This window comes from Leopardus geoffroyi, chromosome D4 (assembly GCF_018350155.1).
Source record: "Leopardus geoffroyi isolate Oge1 chromosome D4, O.geoffroyi_Oge1_pat1.0, whole genome shotgun sequence".
In the NCBI taxonomy this organism is placed as follows: Eukaryota; Metazoa; Chordata; class Mammalia; order Carnivora; family Felidae; genus Leopardus; species Leopardus geoffroyi.
This window is the reverse complement of record NC_059342.1, coordinates 32279081-32298306: the sequence shown is the minus strand read 5'-3', so window position 1 is coordinate 32298306 and position 19226 is coordinate 32279081. Positions and strand designations below refer to the sequence as shown.

Genomic DNA, 19226 nt, shown 5'->3' with positions numbered 1-19226 from the left:
AAATGTTTCACGTGCTAAAACTATGTTTGGAGGTTAGTTGCCCTCTGTCCTAACAAGGGAAAATGAGAAAGAAACCTACTTACTTTACAGACATTATGGAGGCAATCTGTTGTCACAGGCTGGTAAACTAGCTCCTGGCAGCAGACACACATAAAAGATTGTTCCAATTTTTTCAGAAAATTCTAGAATGGCACCCAGGGGGAAGAAAAAAAAAAAAAAGGTTAGCTTTGTAAAAAATTAGTAAGATTATAAGTAATTAGGGAAAAAATGTCTTTGTCACATTTAAAACATTTTGTATTAAAAAAAAGTAATGGTAACCAAAAGCAAATATGAAAATATAAAACCAAAGAAACTTCATTCCATAATATATACACATTAGTTTTAAATCTTATAATTGGTTTGGAAAAGCTGCAAAGTGAAAATATATGGCATTAAAAAGTGAATGTCTCCCCTTAAACCTCACATTCCAGAGATTACTATTTTTGCCTTTAACACAGTCATGGACATGTTAAATAAAAACTTAAAAGGGGGAAAAATATCAATCATGGATAGCTTGTCTCAAGGTCATTACATATAGATGTCTCTTTTCAAAAAAGCTGGGTGGGTGGTATTCCAGTAATATGAACACATTATTTATTTAATCTTTTGCTGTTAAGAAACTTCAATATTTATTTTTTAGCTAAATAAATAAATAAATAAATAAATAAATAAATAAATAAATAATAGCACTAGGCAATAATACTCTGTAGTATCTAATACTCCAAAGAATCAACATATTTATTCTCCTAGGATTATCTTCTGTGATATTTTGCCTCAATCCAAAAATCCCATATTACCCTGATGCCAATGTTTACTCAAATTGGGACTAAATTATAAACGGTAGAGCCATCTAAAGCAAATATGATCAAATGGGTACTCTTATACTCATCAAAAGCGATTACTGGTTCCATTTTACCCAACTATTTCTTTTAAACTAGAAAGGTAAGTAGAGTTTTGAATAGTCACAAGGCTAATCTTCTGTTCAGTTATTTCTGGTAATATGGGAAAATATTTTATGTTTTTTTCTGTCAATAAAAAAGTAGAACTTACAAGAGTTTCAAGTTAAAATTAAACCAAAGATCCCATTTCAAAGTTATATCTTGAAACTAACTTATTTATGGACACTATAAAAGTCAAGTGAATTAGTAACACAATATTATACAATATACTGGAAGAATAAAATGGGAGGAGATACGGAAAAAACTCAAACTTTAATACCAAGTACACCCCCCAACACACAACAAACTACTTTGTTAATGACTGCTAATTTCCCTGGCATCTCCATGATACTTGTAATATGTACTAAGATATTTCAAATTCCTACAATGGGCTAGGTACTCATCTGCATCGTGGTGACAAAAATGCAAAGTCTCTCCTTTCATGGAACTTTATAAAATCAATTTCAGATAGTAATAACTAAGCAAACAAAGCAAACTAAAGCAACAGAGTAAAAGAGTGGCTGTTTTAGAAAGCGTAGCCAGGGAAGACCTTTGTGAAGACCTGTACTTTGCAGAGACTTACAGGAAAGAAGGAGTGAGCGACATGATGGTGTAAAGAATTTTCTAGTCAGAGAGATAGTATGGGTCTAAGGGCCTAGGATAAGGAACAGGCTGAGCGTGTTTAAATAGCACAGAGCGTGTTTAAATATGGCTGAAGCGTTTGGGCCTGAGAGGGCCCATGCCAGATCATGTAGGGCCTTGGGAAGGTATTGGGATAAAAATATACTCACATATACATAACATATGCACTTATTTTAAAGCCACCAATGGCCAACACTTGGTTTTTCTGGCTTAATAAATGTGTTCCTGGCTTATCTGAAGAGAATGGGCATAAAAGCTGTTCACAACAACAGTACATACACATCCAGAGTAATCAATAGCAGCAAGCTCATAATCATCTCACCCAGGCATGCAAGATCCTGCCAACAGAGGATAACCTACTGGATACAATTTTGTCTTTTTTTTTTAAGTTTATTTATTTTGAGAGAGAGAGAGAGAGAGGGAGGGGCAGAGAGAGGAGACAGAATACCAAGAAGGCTCCATACTGTCAGTGTGAAGCCTTATGAGGGGCTGGAACCCACAAAAACGCAAGATCTTGACCTGAGTGAAACCAAGAGTCAGATGCTTAACCAACTGAGCCACCCAGGTGCTCCCATCTTTTTTAAAATTGTGGCTTGAGAACTGTCAATTTTTGACTTTATTTCGTATTAAAGTTACATTGAAAGAGCTCACAAGTGTACTTGGTTTGCATACAATTGCCAAGTCTCACAGGACTCAATCACTTCAATAATTTTTTTTAATTGATAAACAGTATACACATATTAGCAGTCTTACACTGAAGCCCAATACACACATCCAAACCAGTCAATAGATGTGCAAGAGAACTTCCATGTACACTCAGGTAGCTTTTTCCTCCACCTGTATCTGCTACTTTGTCTCCTACCCACCCACAGCTGGAACTCACCCATGTTATCCACCTAACCACCAGCTGTACCCCTCCAACTAGAGAATATTTAGACTATGATCAATAACTGTTTGCTGCACCTTACTTTCTCTAAGTGAAAATGACCTACCAGGGTCAGACTCTCACTATGTCTGGGTCTCTTGGCTAAAAAGCAAGTAACACTTCACACAGAGCTCAATCACTTTCCTTCTGTCCTCCAAACACGTAAGCTTCATTTTACCATGAATAACCCATTATCACACATAAGCAAAGGAAATGATGACTCCTAAAGAGTATTTGATAAATTTCACCCATTTCTAAAACTTTAAAAATTAGGGGCATCTGGCTGCCTCAGTCTGTAGAGCATGAGCGTCTTGATCTTGGTGTCATGAGTTTGAGCCCCATTTTTGGGTGTTACTCAAAAATAAGTTAAAAAATAAGTAAGGCGTCTGGCTGGCTCAATCGGTAGAGCCAGGGTAGATCTCAGGGTTCTGAGTTCAATCCTCGTGCTGGGTACAGATTATTTAAAAATGGAATCTTAAAAAAAATATGTATACACACACACACACAAATAGAAATAAATAAATAAATGTTTAAAAATTGTATCAGGGAACATTCTTCCTTAATATTGGTGACTATTTCTCAAACAAAAAGCAACACAAAAATTCAGAGTTCTAAATTTAGATAGAAAGATAGATCTTAACTAACCTGATTTCAGACATATGAGAAATTCTGGCTAATACACTGACAAATAAAAGGAGCACTGGAAAGAAGAAAATTAGTAGAAGATGACAGGATAAAACTTCAAGAGAAGATACTAAGGTTCACTCACAATAGCTGCACAGAGGAAAAAGTGCAGAGAAGTAATTATGTTACACCTGACAAGGGGTTAATATCTAATAAACAGAATATTCTAATTTTAAGCAAAATAAATTAAGACATAAATAAAAGCAAGTGAACAAAGAAGGAATAGCCAATTCACATTTGAAAACTCCAGCTTTTAGGATTTGATAAGGAAGCCTCATTTGCAAAACACAGCTTAATACAAAATCTACACACATCAGTTGTAATTTCTTTTCACTTTAAAATTTCATGATTACCAAAAATAGGGAAAAAAATCCAAAACATATAAAGTATTTAAATAAATCAACACTGGTTTATTTTACAAACAGGTGAAACATGTGCTGCATTGCTTAAGACTTATGCCATCATCAGATAACTTTGAACTATAGCAAAAAATTTCCTGATGAGTTTTAAATTAAGTGTGTTTACACAACTGAAAATTCTTCCCATGAATAGTGCGCCTTCAACATAAATGATTAAGTTCAGGCACAAAGAGGTCAAAACCAACAACTAAGAGGCCTAAAATCCACCTAAGAGCATTTAAGTATTACCTTAGATTATTTCTGAAAGTGACACTGGATGAGATGATTACATAAAAACGTCAAGTTTTGACTGACTTGCAAAGGAAAATTATTTTTCATCATGTCAATAATAAAACATTATTATTTAAAAAATCTTTACATACTGGACCTTCCACAAGAGATGCAAGCACTTCATCCCATAGCTTCTGGTTTTGGTGATCTTCTCTGATTAGATGTTGTTGTTGAGGGGTTAGTTGGAAAGCCTCAACTGCTTCTGCTGAATCTGATGTTTTTAACACTTTGGAGGCACTTGGACAATCATCTAGATTTATTTAAAAATACATAAGCAAGTTTACTAGCGGTTCTAAGCACAACTATGAGACCTAAGAGTTAACTGGTACCAGTTAATGTTTAGCATGAAGATAACCTACACACAGCAGCATCTAACTTCCGATGGAGTTTAGAATACTACGTTTGCTGCTATTTTGGCTCTGACACTATTAAAATACACAGAAAGCCCCCCACCACCCCTCCACCCCCCAAAAATCCTTCACTTTGCTTTTAATTTCTTATGAGTTTCTCAAATTTTTCTCTTAATATTTTTCTTTATTAGAAACTATGATTTTAGGACTTATGTTTGCAATCATTACCTACCATCTGTAGTTGGCCTTTTTGAGGCTCCACTAGCCTGCTTCTTTGACTGTCCTTTAGTCTTCTTCCCTTCCTTATCTGAAGGGTAACCTACTGGATACTGTTGGGGGAAAAAGTACAATATAGATTTAAGTTTCACAGAGAAAAGGGGTTCTAGATGCTGCTGAGAAATTAAAAAAGGGGAGGTGGGGTAAGAGTCTGTATTTTCCCTAAACTGAAAGACTTTATATAAAGGAAACAAACATTTAAAGGACAGAAGACTATTAAAATCCCCAATTCAGTGTAAAACCATGTAGTTTTGACTGTTAAACATTCCATTTTATAAAATAATAATCTTAGTTTCAGATCTAAAAGAGGAAAGACAAGTTTTCAGGAGGTTTGACTAGGTGGCTTGAAAAGTGTGAGGAAGAAATTAAAGAATCTAGATATGAAGGTAAGTGAGATCAACCACACAGCACAATATGGTACTCATAGAGATGGTAGTACACTCAATTGTGGAGCCAATCTTTAAAAAACAAAACAAAACAAACCCACCCGCAACATTAAGGGTCAAATTTCTTATCTCCCAAAATAAGGTGGGGCACAGGGGCTTTTAGAGGACCTAAAGACACTAAATTACTGAATTCTTTATCAGCTAAAGGTTAGACTTTAAGGAATAAAATTCTACCTATTTGTGTTTTCCTGGCTACCCTTATGGGGAGAACATGCTTTGTTGATAACACTGATATTTAAAGCTCAACATGTTTCAGGCCCCATCAATGATGTTTTTAACTTAATCATAGTAGATGAGCTTACATGCTTCTGCTCAGTTTCAAATCTAACCTATCTAGAGCATTGCTCTGCTGAACAATGAATCTGAAAAATTCTTTTGAAAATGGATTTAACAAGTTATTTTTTTATATTAAGTTATAAAAAGAATATTGGCAGTTATTTTATCAGCTGATGGGTCTCATTTAAACAATCAATTCTACAAGTTTAAAAAGAAAACAAAAACAGACACAGACTTGCACTAGAAAACACACACTCACCTGCCTGGGTGGTCAGACACTTGCCCATAGTTCAGCCCCTACACATGCAGTGTGGGCAGAGCCAGGGGAAATGAAAAGCTGGTAGTCTTTACAGGAAGCACAACAATGGGGAATGATGGAAGATGAACTCAAACCATGCTCTGAAGTCAGTGTCAGGGACAAAGTCTAGGGTGCATAGGCAGTGGACGGGAGAATGTAGCCATACCATCCATTATGCATACAAAACCAACAAAGTCTTATATGGGTTAACAGCTGAACATGGGCAAAGGGGAAAAAAAAGGCAAAGCACTAAAGGTGGTGACAGGACAGGGAAGCAGCTTTGAGGGGGAAGAGAAAAAAGGGGTGAGGAAAAGTGAGAAGGGTAGGAGAAGCAGACCACTCTTATAAGCCACCTCCCCCTTCCCCTACCAGAGACACACCCCCTGTGCCCTCTATGATAAACTTCCCTTCTTAAGGTCTTCTCTATATTAATTTTATGTATCCCTCTCCTTCATTGTTCAAGTCATTTCCAAATTGAATTACAACTATTTTACTTTTCATTGAAGGCTTGGTTTTTCCCAAGCACAATTCTTGGTCTTAGAGCAGTTTGACACCTAGAATGCTACTACCTTTTTATTTGTTTTCCTTCTGTATCCTTGAATGATTTCATTCCTCACCCCTTACAGTCCACTGATCAATTGCTGTGAGCTGTATCCAGTGTTAAGGCACAAAGATACTACAGAGGTGTGTGTTTTTATGAGCATACAGGTAGCCTAGACAAATGTAATCTAACCTGTAAACGTAGACATAGTCTCCTTGACCGTTCTATTCCTTCTGAGGTCCAAGGAGCAGGTTCAACATCATCTCTTCTTAAAAGGTAGCGCCAAACCAAGAATCCATGGCTTGATGAAATCTCTGGCCAGTATTTCACCACCTAAATCATAATTATTTCGGTACTAGTTTGAGATTTAATATTTAGACTTATTCATAATGCCACATTACTAGTTTAACTAAGTACACTTGACTTAACTGAATGCAACTTCAAAAGATACTTGCTTTAAGAATAGTAAATAAAAAATCACTAGAATACTGTTTTTACCTTGATTTTTAATTAAGGTAGTTCCCACATAAGTACCCGTTGCTATAAGTTTGAAATATTAACAAGATTATGCTCAATAATAGAATCTCGCATAATAGGATATAAAAATGGTGGCAGTAAATGCCTCCATTTTTTAAAACAATACAATCTATCTGAACAATTATAATGTGCTTGGCTCTGAAAATCTATTATAATTAAAATAATTCTGAAAGATATAACAATCAGTATCTATGATGCCCATGTTATTTAAATAGCTTTATCACAGAGAATATATACTTATAAAAAACTTAACCTAAAACAGAACTCTGCCCTTATGGACTTCAAATAAGCATTAAGAGAAAAAATATCAAAGTTAGGAGCTCACTTTGTATATCTGTTACATTTCCAGAAAAAGTAGAGATACCAACTAAGGTGGTCTACTACTTCCTTTAGCCCACCCACTGTAGGGTAGTTCCCTGTGGCAACCCTGTCTTGAAAGCCCAGGAAAAATGACTAACAAGATGTCATGCCAGATAGAGCACCTTATAAATGCCATCATATCTGTTGCCTTCTTCAGGAGCATATTTGCTGATCTTCCTCCCTTTAAAACTGCGTATCACTCTGACTGGCTTACCAGCTCTCCAATTCCGAGACTCTGCTCCAATTTTATCATCCAATGGAGCATCACAGTTTAGGGCCAATGCCCTAAAAAATAAAACAAAGTCTTTATACCAAGTAATCTTTAAGTATATAATCGCATTATTAGCTCAATTAAAAGGTGAATTATGCCTTACCTGATAGTTAAGATTCTATGATTCTTTCCATATTATTCCAGATAATAGGATTATGCTTTCCCCCACCAGCAGAGAAGACAAATCAGTTTTCTGATGTCACCCCCAAGCCAGGGGATTGGTTCTCAGATAGCCTGTAGGGTTCTTCTGAAAGTAATAACATCTGTGCCACGTATAATAGAAAACAACTAGAAATACATGGAATTTTTTTTTAAATAACGAGGGAAGGGAGAAAGTTGGACACTAAAGCAAGTGATTGTTGTAGTAGTTATTTTTGATAAGGGAGGGAGTGAAGTATATTGCTGGAATAATGTAGAAAGAAATCCAGAAAAATAAATTTGTCAGCAAGGTACAAATGACCTTTCTAGGTCTACTTTCCACATTCCAGATGATAGAGATTCCTTACCGTTTAAAAGTTATTAAAGAACAATTTTAATATGAAATTATCGTTTAAAGATTTCTAGTAAAAAGGTAAGTTTAAATAAAACTGAAGCAATCAAATGCCTGCACTAAATCATGATAATAAAGATTTTTGGCTCCTCCAGATCACTATTTTTATGATGACACATGAACAAGGAGGAACAGTGAGTGAGAAGCAGCACCTGATTTACTTGAAACTTCCTTAGTATGTGTACTCACTTAGTAGTAATTAATCAGTAAGGTTATGTTAGAAGACCTTTCTTGGGAGAACTTAGTCCTGCCAAAAAAACAAAAACAACAAAAAAAACCAAACCAAACAAAAAAACCCCAAAGTTCCCACCAAATCAGAAACTATTTAAAATTAGTATTCTTCCTCTGAGATACCTACTTCCTAACTTAAGTGACAAGACACCACTGAGAACATGTAAGGTTAAAAACACACACACCCAATTTGGTAAATTCAGATATGATACAAAATACTTTTTCAGGGCATAATTCTTTTTATGCAGCTTCAAATGAAATTGACCGTAAGATGAAATGTCTAATCTACCCAAATCTCTTCATCACAGTTATATTGTTAAAGTAAATACAGTGTTTTGTTTAAAAAAAAAAAAAAAAAAAAAGTTTCATAAATGTGGTCAAATAGTTGGAGTTTACCAAGTTATTTTTTTTTTTATCTCAAAGGGAGATGCATTAAATCTCTGGGAGGTAGAAGAAAATGTATCCAATCTTCTAGTGTTAGTATTATATCTTATTTATGGAATACCTATTGAGATATACATACTTCATCTTCTTAAAGAGCAAGGAAAAGAATAAGTACTATTTTCACATTAATTAACAGAATGGTTTGGTACTTACAAGGACCTTTAGTCAGAACTGTCACCACTAACTGGCATTAATAACTCACTTCTATTTTCACATTAAGTATGTAGGTTGTTCAAGTATGTGAAGAGATTCCAAGAAGATCAAACTATGCAAAACAAGGCTTTACCATTAGTCTGCAGCTCAATTGGTTGTTTCTAACTGCCCTGATAAAGGAAGGCCAGGATACCTTGCTGCCCACTTCAGTTTCATAAAGTGAAAGAGCTGAGAAGAAATAGGAACAACCTTCTCAAAGCAAGAAGCAAGGGTCAAACTCCCTCTTAGTGGAGAAGGAAAAATAAACTGGACCATACACTAGTCAGGAAAAAGTGTAATATGGGTCAGAGCTAAGGGTCTTTGACCTTGGTTTTCATGTTTATGAAACATATATGTATCTTTGCTCAAGAGGTCTTTATAATCACAATGTGTACTCAAAACTTAATGTATAAATTAACTGAATGGATGTCAGAGTCCCTATGGTAAGTCAATCCTAAATTGTTTTCAGTCAGAATTTTATTTTCACTACCTTCTCTTAAATACAAACATTTTTACAACTTGTCAATTATTTTCTGAGATTGTAACATAATGGTAAACAGGGTTATACTTAGATTCTTTAAAAGCTTGAAAAATATTTACCATTTACATTACAAGTGCAGGTAGTTAGGAAACAAATCTCATTCAAGCAAAATAATTCATTATTATTAAAGGGTAAATATAATCTTCAGATGAGACAACTTAAAAAAGCACTTTTAAAAATTCAAGATATACTTTCACTGACAAAAACACATCAAAATATTTCTAACTCCTTTTAAGATCATTCCTCCTAAAGAGCTGCTTTCTCGCTAGAAAAAGACTAACTAGGGACTGGACTCCTACTTCAGGAATGTTTTCACCAGCAAATCTGACCTGTCTCCTCTGCTGGTTCAGTTAAATAATCCTACTGTCAGAAATAATACAGAAGGAAGACATAAAAACAGACTATGTAATTTGGTATGCAACAAATTCTTGAAATCATACTGGTATATTCTTTACTTCACACGGTAATCAGAAATTAAGGGCACACTACTTAAAACCGAGTGATTCAGATTCAAAGAAAAATACTCATTTTTACTCAATAATCCATAAAACACTCATAACAATAGGATATAAAAATTTTGACTTTATGAAATTGATCTAAAAATTATGACAAGTTATAATGTGGTTGTTGCTATCTGATGATCTGGGTCACTTTATTATTATTGCTATTAGCATGCATTTATGAACTAAAACATTTTGAAGTCGTCAAGTTTTCTGCTCCCATGGAAGCTGGCATATCATTAATACCATAGAACAAAGGTCAGCACAAGGTGGCTCTTTTGTAATGCTTTATAAGCATTTAGTTAGAAAAGGTCACTTTTATAACTAAACATTCTAACACTTAAAAGACATTATAAATCCTAAAAGCACCTTGAGTATAGCTTTAAGTTTATCTGATATTTCACTTATGCCCACAAATGTGGGCTCCCAATCTTAAACCTACTTCATATTGGTGAGTTTCCTCTAAAAAGAAGTTTGTTACTTTAAAAGACAAATCTGTGTTGGGTAAAACATAACTTTGATCCATGAGGTAGTAGATAAGCCACCTTGTTCTCAATATCACTTATATTAGATTCCCTTCCTTCAAAGGTTTCAACATGTTTTAAAATGTAAAGCACATGTATTAAGACTGGGAATTATGTTATTTACAAAATATAAAGAAATAAGTTACAATACTTATAAACAATTATATAATCAGATAATGGGATTTTAAATTTAGATTTTTAACTCTCAATTTAAGATTCTGCCCTACAGAATAACTTACAAATTATATTAATATAATCAAACTTTTATACAAAGCCCAAATAAATAGACTTTACAAACTCTAACAGTAAAGAATACCTGTTCATGTTTGTTAATGTTTGATCAGCTGATGGTGCACCAATTCTTTTATTACCAGCAAGATTTTTACCACCACTCCCAGTGTATGTGAATTCATCACCTCGGTCCTACAGGAGAAAAATTTCAACATTAAGATACCTAAGCCCAAATATAATTTCACTAATTCTTGTTTTACAGTCAGAGCACTTGGTTAGGATGTTATGAATTTACACGTTCTCTCAAGGTATATACCAAAATCAGACAAAATTTAAATGCGGTGTATGTAGTATACCTTCAAGTTATATCAAGTTATCGAGTTGATCATTTTAAAGTTATAGCTTCCAATACTTCTAAATGTGGCTATTCTCATGCTATACATATAAGCCAATAATCTACAGAATGTTAGAAAACAGGGGCTCCTGGGTGGCTCAGTCGGGTAAGCGGCCAGCTTTGGCTCAGGTTGTGATCCTGCGGTTCGTGAGTTTGAGCCCCAGGTCAGGCTCTGTGCTGACAACTCAGAGCCTGGAGCCTGCTTCGGATTCTGTGTCTTCCTCTCTCTCTGCCCCTTTCCTGCTTTTGTTCTGTCTGTCTCTCTCAAAAACAAATAAACATTATAAACAAACACACATTTTAAAAAATTAAAAAAAAGAATGCTAGAAAATAAGGTCTTATGGACTGGGAATATTATTTCATTTAATTCAACGGTATTAAAATAAACATCAATATTAGCTTGTAGGTTTTTACAGAGTATCATTTCAGTAAATACTCTGTATCTGATTTCCCATCAGCAATCGATGTCATACCCAAGTTTGCTGTTAAATTTCAAAATTAAAATCCTTACAGAATACTAAGTTCCCCACATTTCACGCTGTACAGGTTCACTCAAATCACACTGAGATAAAAAAAATCACCTAGCATTAAAAAGAACATTGGAAAAGAATTTGAAAACTAAAATCTGTATAAAGTATCTAGTAAATGTGAAAAAAACATGCCAAAGGAAGTAGGTATTATATAAACTAGCTCCACAAATATCTCTGTAATAGCTATAAATTTATATTGATATTACTAAGTTTCTATCTGAATCAGTACTCAAAATCAATTGAGAAGAGTATCAGTATACAAATTAATTCTATTAGCACTATCAAAATTGTGGTTCTTTTTTTTATTATTGTTATAGTTGACACACAATATAACATTAGTCTCAGGCATCCAAAATAGTGATTCAACAAAATTACACATTACTCTATGCTAACCACAAGTGTAGCTACCATCTATCACCATACAATGCTAATATAACAATTGACTATATTATTTATGCTGTCTTTTATATTCCCATGACTTAGTAATTCCATAACTAGAAGACTCTCTTACTCCTCTTCACTCATCTTGCCCATTCCCCCACCCATTAGTGTTACTTCTTTATTGCAAGATTTTAGTTAGTTTAGACTGAACTCAAGATAATGAAGTGTTCTCTATTAAATCCTTGTCTGTAATAAAGGTCAATTATTTTGCATCTTGTTTTTCCTTTGGATAAAGTCAAAACTAAAATTTCATGTTTAAAAAAAAATTTTTTTAAATGTTTATTCACTTTTGAGAGATGGAGAGAGACAGAGTGTGAGCTGGGGAGGGGCAGAGAGAGAGGGAGACACAGAATTTGAAACAGGTTCCAGGCTCTGAGCTGTCAGCACAGAGCCCTGCACGGGGCTCTAACTCATGACACGGGGCTCTAACTCATGAACCGTGAGGTCATGACCTGAGCTAAAGTCGGATGCTTAACTGACTGAGCCACCCAGGTGCCCCCCAAATCTCATGGTCTAGTAAGTGTTCTTATCTGTCTAAAAACCTTGACTTCAGTTTTTGTTGATCCAATACTGAGGACTATATCTTCAAGACTAAGGCTCATGACCTGAACCAAAATCAGGAGTTGGACACTGAACTGACTGAGCCACCCAGGCACCCCAACTCTTGTCAACTTTTGAAGTTAGAATTGTGGCAGTGCTATAAAGGAAAAGGGAGTGGGGACTAGGAGAGAATAATAGGGACAATCTAAGCTCAGTACTGTTTAAAACGAAAGAACAAAAACATTTCTGATTATTTTTCAAGCAGCAAATAAGTAAAAATAGTTATTCTACCTCATATTGTATTCTATGTCATTAACTCATCCTTACTTTAATTGTCACACCAATAGAAACTTTAATTGTCACTGGGGAAAAAAGAATTGTCAGACTGTCAGAGCTCAGTCAGTATTAGTTCAGACTAATTTTCCTAAGGAAAAATGATCAGCCCAAATTTATTACATCTTTAAGTCCATGTACCCCTGTGAGCCAGTAGCCTAAAGAAGACTGCTGTCTGAGAACCCCTCACATAAGAAGTCATCATTTATAGAGGGGACATACCACTGCCCCACAGTGACTCAATTTCCCAGTCTCTACTCTTTTTTCAAGTTGTAAAGCAGCTGTCTAACACAATAAGCTGGATGTTCCCATTCCTGCCATCACCTTTATCAAGCAAAAGGAGTTCATCTCAAATCTTCTCAACACCCCCCGCCAAAGACAATCAGATAAATATCCTAAAGCATAGTTAATATCATTAAACTTTTCTCAGACACCTTTGATGATTCCTTAATTCAAGGCTATTTAGATAGAATACAGTTGCAATTTCTGTGAGTTTCTCTCTTCTAATACTCCTTACATGTTTGCAAAACTGGGTACTACCACTACTGCTGGTAACACTTCCACTTACTGTGTGTGTGTGTGTGTGTGTGTGTGGTTAGGCTAAGATTTTACATGGATTCTTTTTACCCTCACATCAACCCTGTAATGCAAAGTATCATAAAGCCTTATTTTATAGATGAGGAAGAGGTTCATTAACTTCCCTAAAGTCACTTAGCTAGTAAGAGATGGCACCAGGACACAAACCCTAACTGTTTAGTTCCAGAATCTGTTCCTATCACTAAGCAAACTACTTCTCAAGACAACTAAAAGGCAGACCAGCTTTGTGGATCCTCATTCCTTAAGTGAGGTCACAAAGGGCACTAAAACTAGCATTTGATTGTCAAGTTACTAGACTAAAATATTAACCAGTTTATCAACAGGTATTCAGTTGTTTCATGTCCATTCATCTGGACAGAACAAAGATCACTGGTTCCATGTATGTTATACTAAATTAAAGGTTTCAAAACAAATCATTTTCTAACAACAACAACAAAAAAAAAGAGCTTATTCAGGTTTCCTCCACCTATTTCTGTACATATGATCTGCCTATGATAAAAGAGGAAAAGATTGAAAATGCTTATAAAATATATTAACATCTCCAGATACACCTTAGCTGGTGAACTAAGCCTATGTGTTTTAGCCTTAAAATATTCTTACATTATTTAACATTCTTTAACTGCTTAATACACATCATTGAGCTCATCAGTACTGAAAATGTTTAATGTTTGATTAGTAACTATATTCAAAAGATGGGGAAAAAGGGAAGTAATAATACCCGCCTGAATTCAATTAGCACTCATTTTCAACTTTACATGTTTATGTTTCATATATTTAAGATAATCTGCTATAGACAATACAATTATTTGAATTCTTGTTATGTTCCAAGATTACATAAATTACCTCATTTAACATCAATTATTTTGATATAAAATGGTGATACTATTTTCTCTATTTTACACATGGGGAAACTGAGGTTCACTGGGGTAAAATAATTAGGCAAGTCTCACACACAAATGTGAGACTCCAGATCAAACACAACTGGGTCGATGCTAAAAACATGTTAAAGAGTTTCTACTCCTGGCTTGTTTTCTTACAGAGCCTTAAAAAAAAAATAAGTGCCTACTGTAATAAACTATACAACACCCTTTGTATTTCTGAAAAATACAACTTCAAAATATACATGTTAAAGGAGTACTCAAAGACTTAACTTGAATATTTCCATTTTCAGTTTCCTTTGCCATGCTAATGCAAATGTACTGCCAAATCTGCCAGTCAGAAAAATGGCAAACTTTTCTACCTTTGTCTGAAAGCATACTACATCTTGGCTTCTCCATAGCTACTCTAATCCATCATTATAATATACCATGAAAACAAACCAATGAAACAGAATGGGAGAAAATACATGTAAAGTACACATTTAATGAACAGCAAACCAAACGTGACCCAATTAGAAAAATGGGCAAATGACCTGAAGATATACCACCAAGGAGGCTATACACACAGCAAAAAAGCAAATAAATCATGCCTAACATCATCAGCCATTTGGGAACTGTCAACTAAAACCACAATGAGATCTCACTACATACGTATCAGAATGGCTAAAGTAAAATAAAGCAACAACACTGAATGCTGGTAAGAATGCAGAGAAACTGAATCACTTACACACTGATAATAGGAATGTAAAGTAGTATAATCCCTCTGGAAAACAATTTGGCAGCTTCCTAAAAAACTAAATGTTCAACTACCATATAACCCAACAGTACACTTCTGGGCATTCATCACAGAGAAATGAAGAGTTACGTTTATAAAAAAACAAAAAACAACAAAAGCCTGTACTCATTTATCACAGTCATCTGCAAAGTCAAAAACTATAACAACCTGAATGTTCTTCAATGAGTGAATGGTTAAACAAACTGTGTTATACCTATATCATGGAATACTACTCAGCAATAAAAAAGGAATAAAATATTAATACATGCCACAATTTGAGAATTATGCTGGGCAAAAAGTACCATTCCCAAAGGTCACATACTGTATGATTCCACTCATAAAAATTATTTATTTTTTTTTTTTGAGAGTGCGAGTATGTAAATGGGGGAGGGACAGAGGGAGAGTGAGAGAGAATCTTAAGCAGGCTCCATGATCAGTGTGGAGCCCAGCCTCACAACTGTGAGATCATAACCTGAGCCAAAATCAAGAGTCAAACACATAATGGACTGAGACGCCCAGATGACCCCAATTATAAAAATCTTTGAAGCAACAAAATTATAGGAATGGAGAACAGATTAGTGGTCGTCAGGGGTTAGGGATGGGTTGAACGGGAGAGCAGATACAGTATGTGTGGTTATCAAAGGGCACAATGAGGGATACTTGTGGTTAAGGGAAATGTTCAGTGACCTGAATGTATCAATATGTCAATATCCTGGTTGTGATACTGTACTACAGTTTTGCAAGATGTTACCATTGGGAGGAAAATGCATAAAGAGCACAGAGATCTCTGTAGTATTTCTAATGCTACATGTCAATCTGCAATATCCCAAAATAAAAAGTTTAATAAAAAAAATGAGCTCTGTAAAGTATGTTTTCATTGCAATAATCAGCAACCACATGTATACATAAATCAACACTTGTAAAGATTGAAGACTGTCAATTGACTTTTCTTATAACTTATATAGAAGTGACCACTTCAACATAAAAACTATGCTAAAAAAAGATGGGGTTTTATACACCCTACACAAAACTTCTGTATTTTACTGAATGATTAAGAATGGTTCTAAAGAACAAGGTTGTATTATGACTTACTACTTCATCCGCAAATCCACCAGCAAGGACAAGAGAATAAGCCCCATCATTACTTCGACCATGAATTCCACCAACATGGGGCCTATGGACACCCGCTTCGCTCACCTATGAAATAAAGAGAGTCTCAAAATACCTTTGAACAGTTATGTTTACAAAATGCTTTCGTATATATTATTGGATCCTAAAACCCTCCAACTAAGAACTGAATGTCACCCAGAGTTCTATCTTTCCTCCCCGACTTTACTTCTTTCTAACTACATATCCCTTAGGTACTAAGCTGATGACTCTTAAAACTGCTCAGATCTAGAATTCCAAGTTTCAAAATAATTATTAAATAATCATCATTTTATGTCTACCGGTCATTCCAGCTCAACTTGGGTCAAACAGAATTTGCTATCAGTGGTCCAGATCCCTCCCCACCTTATTTCTTGTCTTTAATTATGGCACTGCTCCCTAGCCACATGAGAAAGGCAAGAGTCATTTTTGCATCATTCTTCTCTATTCTTAAAACACACTTGGTCACAAATACTGCTGATTCAATCTCCTAAATCTCTCAAGTCTTTACTTTTCTACTTCTGCTATAATCTTAGTTTGAGTCATGAATGTCATTAACCCCCCTTTTTCACTGCCTCCAGTTTTTTCCCTTCAAACCCCATTCTACCGATCACAAACAGAAAATACTTTTAAGAACAATTCTGCTTTTAATATTCAACTGCTTAAAATATATTAAATGGTCTTATTGTATACCAAGCCCAAATTAACTATTACACATTACTCTCTCTCAATCTGGCTCCTATCTGCTTTCCCAGCCTTAACTTTTTTTTTTTTTAAAGTAATTTATCGCGACGTTAGCTAACACTGTATACAGTGTAGTCTTGGCTTCAGGATTAGATTCCCGTGATTGATCACTTACATTCAACACCCAGTGTTCATCCCAACAAGTGCTCTCCTCAATGCCCATCTCCCATTTTTCCTGCCCCCTCAACCCCCCACCCCATCAACCCTCAGTTTGTTCTCTGTATTGAAGAGTCTTTTATGGTTTGCCTCTATCTCTGTAACTTATTTTTCTTCCCTTCCTCTATGTTCTTCTGTTTCTCAAATCCCACATATGAGTGAAAATCATATGATATCTATTTCTGACTGACTTATTTCACTTAGCATAATACCCTCCAGTTCCATCCATATTATTGCAAATGGCAAGATTTCATTCTTTTAAATTGCTGAGTAGTATTCTATTGTGTGTGTGTGTGTGTGTGTGTGTGTGTGTGTATGTGTGTGTGTGTGTGTGTTTGTGTGTGTATATATATATACACACACACACATACATACACCACATCTTCTTAATCCATTCATCAGTTGATTTGGGCTCTTTCCATAATTTGGCTATTGTTGATAGCACTGTTATAAACATTGGGGTACATGTGCCCTTATGAATCAGCACTCCTGTATCCTCAGGATAAATTGCTAGTAGAGCTACTGCTGAGTCACAGGGTACTTCTATTTTTAATTTTTTGAGGAACCTCCACACTGTTTTCTAGAGTGACTGCACCAGTTTGCATTCCGACCAACAGAGCAAGAAAGTTCCCCTTTCTCTATATCCTTGCCAACATCTGTTGCTGTCTGAGTTGTTAAATTTAGCCACTCTAACTGGTATGAGGTGGTATCTCAATGTGGTTTTGGTTTGTATTTCCCTCATGATGAGTGATGTTGAGCATCTTTCATGTGTCTGTTGGCCACCTGGATGTCTTCTTTGGAAAAGGGTCTATTCATGTCTTCTGCCCATTTCTTCACTGGATTATTTCTTTTTTCGGTGCTGAGTTTGGTAAGTTCTTTATAGATTTTGGATACTAACCCTTTAAGTGATGTGTCATTTAAAAATATCTTCTCCCATTCTGTTGCTTGCCTTTTACTTCTGTTGACTGTGTCCCTTGCTGTGTAGAAGCTTTTTATCTTGATGAGGTCTCAACAGTTCATTTTTTGCTTTTATTTCCCTTGCCTCCGGAGACATGTCAAGTAAGAAGTTGCTGTGGCTGAGGTCAAAGAGGTTGCTGCCTATTTTCTCTTCTAGGATTTTGATGGTTTCCTGTCTCACATTTAGATCTTTCATCCATTTTTAATTTATGTTTGTGTGTGGTGTAAGAAAGTGGTCCAGTTTCATTCTTCTGCGTGTTCCCAGCCTTAACTCTTATCTTCTCCTTCATAGAGCAAATGTTTGAACCAAAACTATTCAATGTTATCCAAACATGCTACCCAATTCGTTAGTTTAATCATGCTATTCTACTACTTCAATGGCCTACTGCTTCTCCCCATAGATCTTCAATTTTGGCTCACTAAAACAGCATTACTTTGTGTTCCTCAAATTCCCTGGACGGTGTACAGTGGGGCAGGGAAAGACACACATTAGAAGCCAGTGAGAAGCTAATAAAAGCCTCAGAACCTGAGTGTAACCCTTGAAAACACCAGGTACTTCAGAAGATGGGACCACCTGATTCTCAACCTCATCAATCCTGATGACAATATATCTCTTCTGATTCTTCCCCACTTCCTAAATGGCAAATCCATTCTTCTAACTGCTCAGGCTAACAACTGCAAACGCATCTGAGACAGTATTAATGGGGGCTTTTAAAGTTTGGGAATGAATTAGTGACAGGTATATAAAAAAAGAATGAAGCAAACAAAAACCCAAGGCAATTAAAAATATGCTAAGTGTACTTTTTATTGTATTTATATTATATTGTATTTATTTGTAGTATTTTTTACTGTATTTAAAGATTTGAGTCATACTATACAACATGCATATGTATTTAGCCAAAATTGTAATATAACCATTGCAAACATGGAAAGACACACAGTGTGTTAAACTTAATGCTCATCAACCATAGAAAGAAGTTAATGAAACTAAAATACAAAGACAAAAGCAGTATAAACATGCTACTTAGAAATAAGGAGGTAAATCTAGAAGAAACAGCTAAAACTTCAAAGTGGTGGTGCCTGAGAAACAGAAAATGAGGACAAAAAACTTTTAAAATCTCTATAATGATAAAATTACCTTTATAATAAAGAAATTAGAAATGAATACAACAGGAAAAGATGTGACAAGTGATTTTATCATTGGATCACCTGGCACTTCCTTTGACCAACAACTTAACATTCATTCCGGA

General features: G+C 35.2%; 1 protein-coding gene across 3 annotated transcripts in view; it reads right to left on the bottom strand.

The window, feature by feature from the left end:
* The window catches only part of UHRF2 (ubiquitin like with PHD and ring finger domains 2), an 82956-nt gene that overhangs the window by 5443 nt on the left and 58287 nt on the right, over positions 1 to 19226 (bottom strand). Inside the window, exons 9-15 of one of the 3 annotated variants that reach the window (XM_045467467.1) lie at positions 16066 to 16170; positions 10571 to 10677; positions 7124 to 7286; positions 6297 to 6437; positions 4500 to 4596; positions 4010 to 4167; positions 84 to 182 (exon numbers count right to left, since the gene is read on the bottom strand). In XM_045467467.1, coding sequence (XP_045323423.1) covers positions 84 to 182; positions 4010 to 4167; positions 4500 to 4596; positions 6297 to 6437; positions 7124 to 7286; positions 10571 to 10677; positions 16066 to 16170 — 870 coding nt within the window. Of the gene's footprint in view, positions 1 to 83; positions 183 to 4009; positions 4168 to 4499; positions 4597 to 5460; positions 5842 to 6296; positions 6438 to 7123; positions 7287 to 10570; positions 10678 to 16065; positions 16171 to 19226 lie in introns of those variants that run through there. The other 2 variants (XM_045467468.1, XM_045467469.1) reach the window with 2 other exon arrangements.